At 48.1% G+C, this 9,418-nt stretch overlaps 1 protein-coding gene across 1 annotated transcript; it reads left to right on the top strand.

Annotated features, from left to right (window-relative positions):
* Positions 1 to 205: 205 nt before the first annotated feature.
* SSR2 (signal sequence receptor subunit 2) lies at positions 206 to 7,132 on the top strand (the record flags this gene model as incomplete). Its single annotated transcript, XM_079698416.1, has 5 exons — positions 206 to 360; positions 1,028 to 1,126; positions 3,348 to 3,456; positions 5,328 to 5,405; positions 6,546 to 7,132. 5 exons carry the CDS (start codon positions 206 to 208, stop codon positions 6,654 to 6,656), a joined length of 552 nt encoding a protein of 183 aa, XP_079554542.1. The 3' UTR covers positions 6,657 to 7,132.
* Positions 7,133 to 9,418: the final 2,286 nt, after the last annotated feature.

The following is a 9,418-nucleotide window of genomic DNA, read 5'->3' as shown; positions in this document are numbered from 1 at the left end:
CTGGTCACATGCAGTCCTCTCAGAAGATCGCACCAGTTGGGGAGCACCCAGGGCGCTGATGGCTTAGAGACTGCTCTGTAGAAGGGGCTGCTGCTTTGATAAGCTCAAAAGAGTTTTGATAGACTTTGTAAGAAAGGGCTGTCAGGAAGCTCTTGCTGGTTTTACAGGCTTGGGTTGACTGCTCACTTTGCTTTTTTCTCCAAAGATGAGGCTGCTGGCATTCCTGGTGTTGGCTCTATTTGCTGTCACTCAAGCAGAGGAAGGAGCCAGGCTTTTGGCCTCCAAATCACTGCTGAATAGATATGCCGTGGAGGGGCGAGACCTGACCCTACAGTACAACATCTACAATGTTGGCTCAAGGTAAGGAGGCCCTGGAGCTATAGGTTGGGCCCTTTTCAGGCTTCTTAGATTTCCCAGCTGGGAACAGGGACCAGCAGTGATTTATCTTTGGGAGATTTCCAGCAACAGATATCATGGGTGAATGAATATACTGCTGGATATACTTCTGGAAGAGGAGGAAATTCTTACCTAAGCTACAGGGAACCATCTTCCACCTTTTGAGCTGGAAGAGTTTCAGAGTGGGGAAGAAGCAAGAATTGTGATGAAACAGGGAGAGGAAGATGAGAAGGCAGAAAATGTATGATCCTTCGTTACCTCAGGGGTTTAGTTTCAGCTTCCTTTCTTTCATTAGCATTTTTTTGGTCTTTTTTTTTTAACTTTATTCCCTTTAATGTTCTTTTCCACATGCATCTTGCTCCTCTTCCCCTCCTTACACACACACACACACACGTGAGAAGAAATTGGGGCAAAAATGGATTTAGGCCCATTCTTTCCTAGATATTTGAGTATTTTGGTGCCCAGAATCCAGGCCTTGGCTGGGATTCTTCAGTGCAACAAACCCAAATAACTGTGACTCATATCTGTCTTTTGTAGTTCTGATTTTTTAGGACAGGCAGGCAGATTTGATTGCTGATTCCTTTACTTTTATATCCATTACTAACCTTTCTTTGTTTCCTCCCTTTTCTAGTGCTGCATTAGATGTGGAATTATCTGATGATTCCTTCCCTCCAGAAGACTTTGGCATTGTCTCTGGAATGCTCAACGTCAAATGGGACCGAATTGCTCCGTATCCTCTTGACACTGGGTGGTGAAGGCTGGTGGTGGTGGGTGGGAGGGGGGGAATGTTGAAGCAAATCAGCAGGGTCATTCTTGTCACCGCTCTGGATAAGATGGGGCAAGAGAGACTGGTGAGAATTGTGTGAGCATGATTTAGGGTGGGCCTGAGGAAGGAGGTTCCTGAAGTTCAGGTCATAAAGTTCTAAAACATTCTGTATTGGGAGACTGTAGACAGGTGTTTGTGGCTGGGTGAGGATGTATAAGGTGCTTTTAAAAGAAATTCAGGGCTTCCCTGGTGGCGCAGTGGTTGAGAGTCCGCCTGCCGATGCAGGGGACACGGGTTCGTGCCCTGGTCTGGGAAGATCCCACATGCCGTGGAGCGGCTGGGCCCGTGAGCCATGGCCGCTGAGCCTGCGCGTCCGGAGCCTGTGCTCCGCAAGGGGAGAGGCCACAACAGTGAGAGGCCCGCGTACCGCAAAAAAAAAAAAAAAAGAAATTCAGGGGCTTCCCTGGTGGCGCAGTGGTTGAGAGTCCACCTGCCAATGCAGGCGACACGGGTTCGTGCCCCAGTCTGAGAAGATCCCACATGCTGTGGAGCGGCTGGGCCCATGAGCCATGGCTGCTGAGCCTGTGTGTCCGGAGCCTGTGCTCCACAACGGGGGAGGCCACAACAGTGAGAGGCCCGGAAAAAAAAAAAAAAAAGAAAGAAAGAAATAGAAAAAGAAATTCAGTGGGGTCTTCCCTGGTGGTGCAGTGGTTAAGAATCTGCCTGCCAATGCAGGGGACACAGGTTCGAGCCCTGGCCCGGGAAGATCCCACATGCCGCGGAGCAACTAAGCCCATGCACCACAACTACCGAACTTGCGCTCTAGAGCCTGTGAGCCACAACTACTGAGCCCGAGTGCCACAACTACTGAAGCTTGCGTGCCTAGAGCCCGAGCTCTGTAACAAGAAAAGCCACCCAATGAGAAGCCTACGCACCGCAAGGAAGAGTAGCCCCCGCTCGCTGCAGCTAGAGAAAAGCCTGCACGCAGCAATAAAGACCCAAGGCAGCCAAAAATAAAAATAAATTAATTAAAAAAAAAAAAAAAAAGAATCCGCCTGCCAATGCAGGAGACACAGGTTCGAGCCCTGGTCTGGGAAGATCCCACATGCCATGGAGCAACTAAGCCCGTGCACCACAACTACTGAGCTTGCACTCTAGAGCCCGCAAGCCACAGCTACTGAAGCCCGCACGCCTAGAGCCTGTGCTCCGCAACAAGAGAAGCCACCACAGTGAGAAGCCCGTGCAATGCAAGGAAGAGTAGCCCCGCTCACCGCAACTAGAGAAAGCCACGCACAGCACCAAAGGCCCAACACAGCCAAAAATAAATAAATAAATAAATTTATTTAAAAAAAAAATATTCAGTGGGATGCTAATGTGGAGGACCTGGGTGACTTTTTTTTTGGCTGCATCGGGTCTTTGTTGCGGCACAAGGGATCTTTGTTGTGGTACGTGGGCTTCTCTCTAGTTGTGGCGTGTGGGTTTTCTCTTCTCTAGCTGTAGCGCACAGGCTCCAGGGTGCTTGGGCTCTGTAGGTAGTGGCACATGGACTCTAGTTGAGGCGCACGAGTTCAGTAGTTGTGGCACGTGGGATTTTAGTTCCCTGACCAGGGATCGAACTCGCGTCCCCTGCATCATAAGGTGGATTCTTTACCACTGGACCACCACGGAAATCCCCTGGGTGACCTTTTAAAGACTCTTCTTCAATAAATCCCTTATTCGGATCTACTGGTTATTTCCTGAGTGTTTTGAATTAGATTATTTTTTTCCCTGTGATTTAAAATATATTTAGATTTTCTGGCAAGGGTAAGTGTTCTCTTTGGGTTTTGGGGGGGGTTTGTTTTATATTTTCAAGAACTTCCTGCAGTTTTAGGCAGCGAAAGATTTTCTGTGACCTTAAGTGACTGATTTTTCATCCATAACCTATATTGCTTTAAAAGTTTAATTTAAACACCTCAATACTGAGTATGTCATAGACCCCTTAAGACTTGGCTAGAAAGACATCATATTATACCACACACTTCAGGCTTAGAAAAAAGCCCGTGTTTATTATTTTCGTAGTATATTGCAGATGTGAAATAATTACATGTGTTGGCAACTCTTTTTGTGAATGGTGCGTTTCGTCCCTAAGTTGAAAGTTTGTTACAACTGGAGCTTCATCTTTTTCCCTCCTTAACTCTTGGGTCAGTGCTAGCAACGTCTCCCACACCGTGGTCCTGCGCCCTCTCAAGGCTGGTTATTTCAACTTCACCTCAGCAACTATTACTTATCTGGCCCAGGAGGATGGGCCCGTTGTGGTGAGTTACCCAAACCCTTAGTTGGATGGGGCTCAGCTCTGCCTTCCTTTGAAAACTCTTGCAGAAAATCTCCAGAGCAGGTGCTAAATTCTGTGGAAGATAAGAAGGACCAAAAACTTGAGATACCATCATAGGAAGGAAGTATGTTTCAAATTATAAAGTCTCAGAATCAAGCAGTTGAAATGAATGGGAGAGGAGTACTGTAGCATTCCCTTCTGCTTCACCTTTAATCTGTACAGTGTCATGTGCTGCCCAGTTTATTGCCATCATTGTCCTTCCCCTCTGTCTTCTGTGCTGCCATCAGATGATTCCTGGTCTCCGCTGTGTCTGTGTCTTTCCCTTGCTTAGAATGCCCCTGCTTCTTGCAGCAAGGCTGAGTTTCCTGCCTCTTCTCGCCATACCCTCCACCATTCTCACTGTGTTCTGCCTCTCCCTTCCTCTCTCTACCCTCTAAGACCCTCCGTCCTAATTAGACCAAGCTCCTTCCTGTGGCACCTCCCCCACTCTCAGTGCTCGTTCTTTCCACTTTGCCTTTGGTCTCTGCTTGAAGTACTCTCTGTACTCTCTCTCCTCCGCTTCATTATCCAAAGCCGCCTCAAGACCTAGCTCTGAGCTGTGTCTCCTTGATTCTGTCTTCTGCTTTTACAATTCATATCGCTCTTTCCTACTCATTCTTTCACTAAACAGTCACTGACTGCATCTAAACTTCTATAGCTCTTATAGTCTATGCCACTTGAACATTTAATTATTGACCATCTTTATTCGTTCTCTTTCCTGTATCTAGGTCTTTCCCTCACTCCCATCTCCCAGTTTAATTATAAACTCCTTGAAGCAAGGGACTTTGTCTTAGATTTCTTTCTGTTTCCCATATAGAATGGAAACCCAGCGATAACCAGTCTCTTAACTGATTGATGTAAAGGTCAGCAGACATTTATTGAGCCCCTGCAAGGTGCTAGACGCTAGGAAATACCAAGCAGATTAAGACACTGTCCTAGCCCTCAAAAAGCTTGGGTCATGAATTTATAAATACAGGTGGGCTTTAGGCTACTTAGTGAGTGCACAGTAAGGAAGGGACTTAACAGAGTCAACCATAGAGCTAAAAGAAATCCAAGAGTCTTAAACATTCAGTGCACTCTCTGAGTTATCTTCTTTTTTTTTTTTTTTTTTGAGTTATCTTTTTTTTATAAACCATGTGGAACCATATTCTTGTAATCCTGGTTATGTTTTCATACCTTCTATCATGTGTGCTTTTAGAACCACCTCTAAGACTCTTTGGTTCCACCTGGTCCTTGATGGGTTAAAAGACACAAAATTAAAGGCTCAGCAGCCACTTTAGAACAAAGTTGTTTGCAATGCGCTTCAAACTCTTGGCCTGCTCTCCAAGACAAAGGAATGTGGGACAGACAGCCCCTCCACTAGTAATGTACATTTGGGTAGGGCTTTATACTCTCCAGAATCCTTCTCATTAGTTCACTTGAGCCTCATGTCAACTTGTGAGGTACAGAAGAGTGTTTCCACTTGAGGAATGGGGAAATGATTGCCAAGGGCAGAGGGGCCAGTGGTGGTGAGCAACTCTTTCCAGAGTCTGAGGCTAAGATAGAAGGATTTGGGTTTAATTTCAGCTGCATACCTGTCCGACCTTTTTTTAGTAAATGCTCATCATGTGTCTCCTGGCTCCTAATTTACTCATCTTTACAACACACTAAGAATCATCCAACTCTCTCTAGTTCAAAAACTTTTCCTCATCTTGTTGCTTTCTTGGGCCTTTGGGAACTAATCTATTGCTTAGAACTGGGTTGGTTGGAACTGCCCTTTCCCAGATGAGAAAGAGCTGGAGACTTGCCTTAATGCCCTTCTTTTCTGCTTTTCAGATTGGCTTTACCAGTGCACCTGGACAGGGAGGAATCCTGGCTCAGAGGGAGTTTGATAGGAGATTCTCCCCCCATTTTGTAAGCTTTACAGTCTTCTTGTCATTCCCCTGGGAGTAGAACATGCTTTTGGTTCTGGGACCTTTTGGCTTCCTTAGAAGATATGTTTAGTTGGTTGGTTCTTGTCATATCTGTGTTTTGATGTCTGATACACACAGCCATCAAATATCCTGATTTAACCATGGTTAGAGATTTTTGGCAATGAGATCACAATTGCCAGAACCAAAAAAAGCTGCCCTTTTTCTCTGCTCAGCCTTGAGTAGAGCTCCATCTTGGAGTCCTGGGTCTAATTCGAGGATTAAAAAAGTATATCTGCTTAGATTAAAAGAGTCGCAGAGCATTGGGAAGGTTAAATGGGAACTTCGTTGTAGTGTAGTCTAGGGGAGAATTCTTTGAAGGTTTGCCTAAAGTACTGAATGAGGAGATTCATTTATTCATTAATTCAGGGAATAATTATGAGGTTGCTAATTACATGCTCAGTTCTATGCTTTGCTTTGAGAAAACAACGCAAGACACAGTCCCTTCCGTTAAAGATCTTATGGGCTCATAGAGGCTTCAGCACAAGTCAGTGGGGGAAGAGTGCTGTGATAGAGATCATACACAAGGCTCTGGAGGAGATGCAACAGGAACACCTCACCTGGTCTTTGAGAGTCGGGGAGGATTTTCTGGAGGAGGGAGGTTTAACTTATTAAAGAGGAGGTAAGGAAGGGGAGGCACCCTAGGAAGAGGGAGTAGCTCAGAAGTGAGAAAAAAGCATGGTGCAATCCAGGAATGGCAGGTAGTTTAGTGAGGCCAGAGAGCAGAATGTGAGACAGAGGAATGGAAGAGAGAGCTGGAGGTGGGGGCAGGGGTTAGGTCGCAGGAGGCTTGACTGTTAGGGCATCTCCTGGGCATCTCCCTCCTCAAAGATTGTTTGGAAGAGAGAAGCTTCTCTTCCAGATTGGGTTGGGTCAGGTGAGACCTTTGGTTTCATAGCTCAAAAGATATAGATTGGTCTTTAGCGAGCCATTCTGTGTCCAGAGTAGCCAGAGAGGAACCTTCCTGCGAAGGTTCTGCTTAAAATTTGGGCTGGACTGCTCTCTTTCTCATTGGACCCCTTCCTTCCTGGTCCCCTCCTGTGCCCTAATCCAGACTTCTAAGCAAGGCCTTTGTCTTCCACAGCTGGACTGGGCAGCCTTCGGGGTCATGACTCTCCCTTCCATCGGCATCCCCCTGCTGTTGTGGTACTCCAGCAAGAGGAAATATGACACCCCCAAAACCAAGAAGAACTGAGTGGGGCTTCCACAGTCCTCCCTTGCCAAGAAATCCAGGTGCTTTCCAGACTCCAAAGGGTATCTCAAATAGTAATCTCTTCTCCCTCAGCCCTTGGCCACCTTCTCCTTGATCCTGCCCTGCTCTCAACCAGAGCGAAGGACCAGACCTTGGAGTCTGTGAGAGCCTCCTTGGTTCCATCGTGAAGCCATACAAACAGGAAAGCCTTTGGCAACTGCCTTGAGCCTAGGGGCCCTGTGGTGCACCACCGAGGTGCCACGGGGTACATTGCTGGCGATGTGAACTCTCTCAGGGGTCCAGGAGGGGGCACTTCAGAGACTGCCTGACACCACCCCGTCCCCCCCAGCTCCCCTCTCAGAAGAGGGTGGAAGATAAGATGAAAGCTATGGGACTCTTGGAGGCTACCCAGTCTCTGTGCTGGCTTAGGGAAGCTCTTACCAAATGGGGTTTTCTAATAAAAACAAATGCCACCCTGAGTTGTCTGTTTTCCCATCACCTGGATGAGCTCAGGTTGCTGTTGGTACTCAGGCCCTGACTGCCCAGGCTCCTGGGCAAATGAGCTGAATTCCTGCCTCCTTGCTCTAGGGATTGTGTGTCCTGTTCCCACAGAGATATCCCACCCCCTGCACCTTCCCTTTTGAACACCTTTGCTTCCATCCCTTATTTCCCTCTGTTCTCACCAGTCACCATATATTCCCCTAAACCTTCCTTGCCTGTGAGCCCCTCTCCACAGTAGAGGAGAGAATGGGGAAAAGTGTTCTGCAGTTGTTCTCATGCCCCGGGAGACCACCTAGGGGTGATTTATTCACTGACTGTTGAGAAACTATCTCTTATGCCTGATTCTAGCCCTTCCTCCGTTTAAGAGCTAGCTTTTCTTGAGCTTGAACTTATTATTATTTTGGCCACATTGCGGGGTATGCAGGATCCCAGTTCCCCGACCAGGGATTGAACCTGTGTCCCCTTCAGTGGAAGCGTGGAGTCTTAACTACTGGACTGCCAGGGAAGTCCCATCTTGAACATACTTGTAATGCCTCTGCTTTGAGCTCAGGCCAGGCAGAAGCGCCTGTATCCCCTGAGTTGTTACCTAAGCACGGCCTCTGGAAAGGCAGTGGGTATTGTGGCAACAACAGTGGGGAGAAGCCACGCTGAGCTGACTCTGTCCAACCCAGGAATGCCGTGGTCCGAGAACAGCCTCCCAGGCAGGAGAGAAACCCAACAAACACCCGCTTTGTTCCTGTCACCAAGCTTCCCAGCTTAGATTCTGGTGGGGGGGGCTGGGGGAGAGTGCTGCCCAACCAGTTTAAGCTTTCCTTCGCCCAGCCTTCAAAGCCTCTGGGCCCCAAGAAGGATGAAAAGGACCTGGAGACAACGGGAGGCTCCAAATGGAGTAGCCCTCCACCAGCTCACATCCCTCTTTCAGGGCCTACGGCTCGGACACCCCAGGACTGGCCAGGTCAGAGGGCAAGAAGGATATATTTGCTTTGGTTCATTGTGTTCCTGGTGGAGACCTGGGACTTGCTCAAGAGAATGGGGAGAAAGACGGTCAGAAGCTTGGGGTTGAGAGCAAGCATAGGGAAGGAAGAGGGAGCTAGGTTGATAATGTATTGTCTTCCTCTAGGACTATGAACTGTTGGTCTTTGGACCAACACACTATTTGCCATCTGTGTAGTGTCCACTGAAAACACAGTGAGGAGTTAACCTATAGGAGGGCAGGTTCTGGTTTAAAGGGTAGGATAAACTTCATAACTTGGGAAGGTAACATAAGAGATTTCTCCCTCAGTCTGAGCTCTGGGAGATACTCCTTTTCCGAAAGCTGGGGCAGTCTTTACCTTTCCTTGCAGAACTCGGCACTTTGTGTCCTGGCCCCTCGTTACAGAGGAGACTAGGGGGGAACCCAGGTCTGACCCAGATGACAAGAGAAGCATTGTGAAGGCAGTGTCACAGGCACCTTGAAAAAAGGCCAAAACTAGATACTTCCATCTCTCGAGAGATCAAATTCCTTGGAGTCAGGATGGAATTTCAGCCTCCCTTAAGTAGTAGCATTGAAGAATATAAGCCTCTCAAATCTATAGATGGCGAGACTCAGCCGGAGTAGTTGCTTTAGGACTGAGCCCTCTTCTTGAGGTAACTTAATGGAGGATGAGTAGCAGACAGTACTTCACTCTAATGGAAACTACCCTAGGGACACGTGACCCCTGATCTCTAGATTTCATGCAGGTCTGCAAGGGAGAGGGAAAGCAAGCACTGGCCCTGCATCCTTCCTGGAGATTGAGTACCCAAACTGAGGGCTTCCTCCCTAAAAGGCAAAACAGATAGCAACCCAGCTCTCAACGTGTTCCAGATCCCCTCCTCCCGCTGGAAACTAGCCCTCTATCCCTCCCACGTCGTCCAAACTTTTAGCTGGCACCCGCTCACCCACACCCAGCCCTAGTACCAGGGGGAGCCAGGGCCCAGATTACCACCCCTTTCACATACTAGGCTTTGGGACTTGACCCAACAAAAGTTAATTGGAAACAGTATAAGGATTCCCAAGAAGCTGTGGATAATGCAGCGGCTTGGTGACAGGATGGGAAGTTATCCGGGTTGGATCCCTCGAGAGAGCGGCTCAGGGTGGTGGAAGCAGCACTGACCACAGAGGCAGCAGTGCTGGATCCCAGCCCCAGTTCTGCCACTCACTGGCTGGCAGACCTCAGGTAAATCACACCCACCCACCCCCGCTCGGAGCCTGTGTCCTCATTTGGACAATCACAGGATTGTTAAAT

Source organism: Hyperoodon ampullatus (assembly GCF_949752795.1).
Source record: "Hyperoodon ampullatus genome assembly, chromosome: 2".
NCBI lineage: Eukaryota > Metazoa > Chordata > Mammalia > Artiodactyla > Ziphiidae > Hyperoodon > Hyperoodon ampullatus.
The sequence above is the reverse complement of the archived record's forward strand: the minus strand, read 5'-3'. Positions and strand labels throughout refer to the sequence as shown.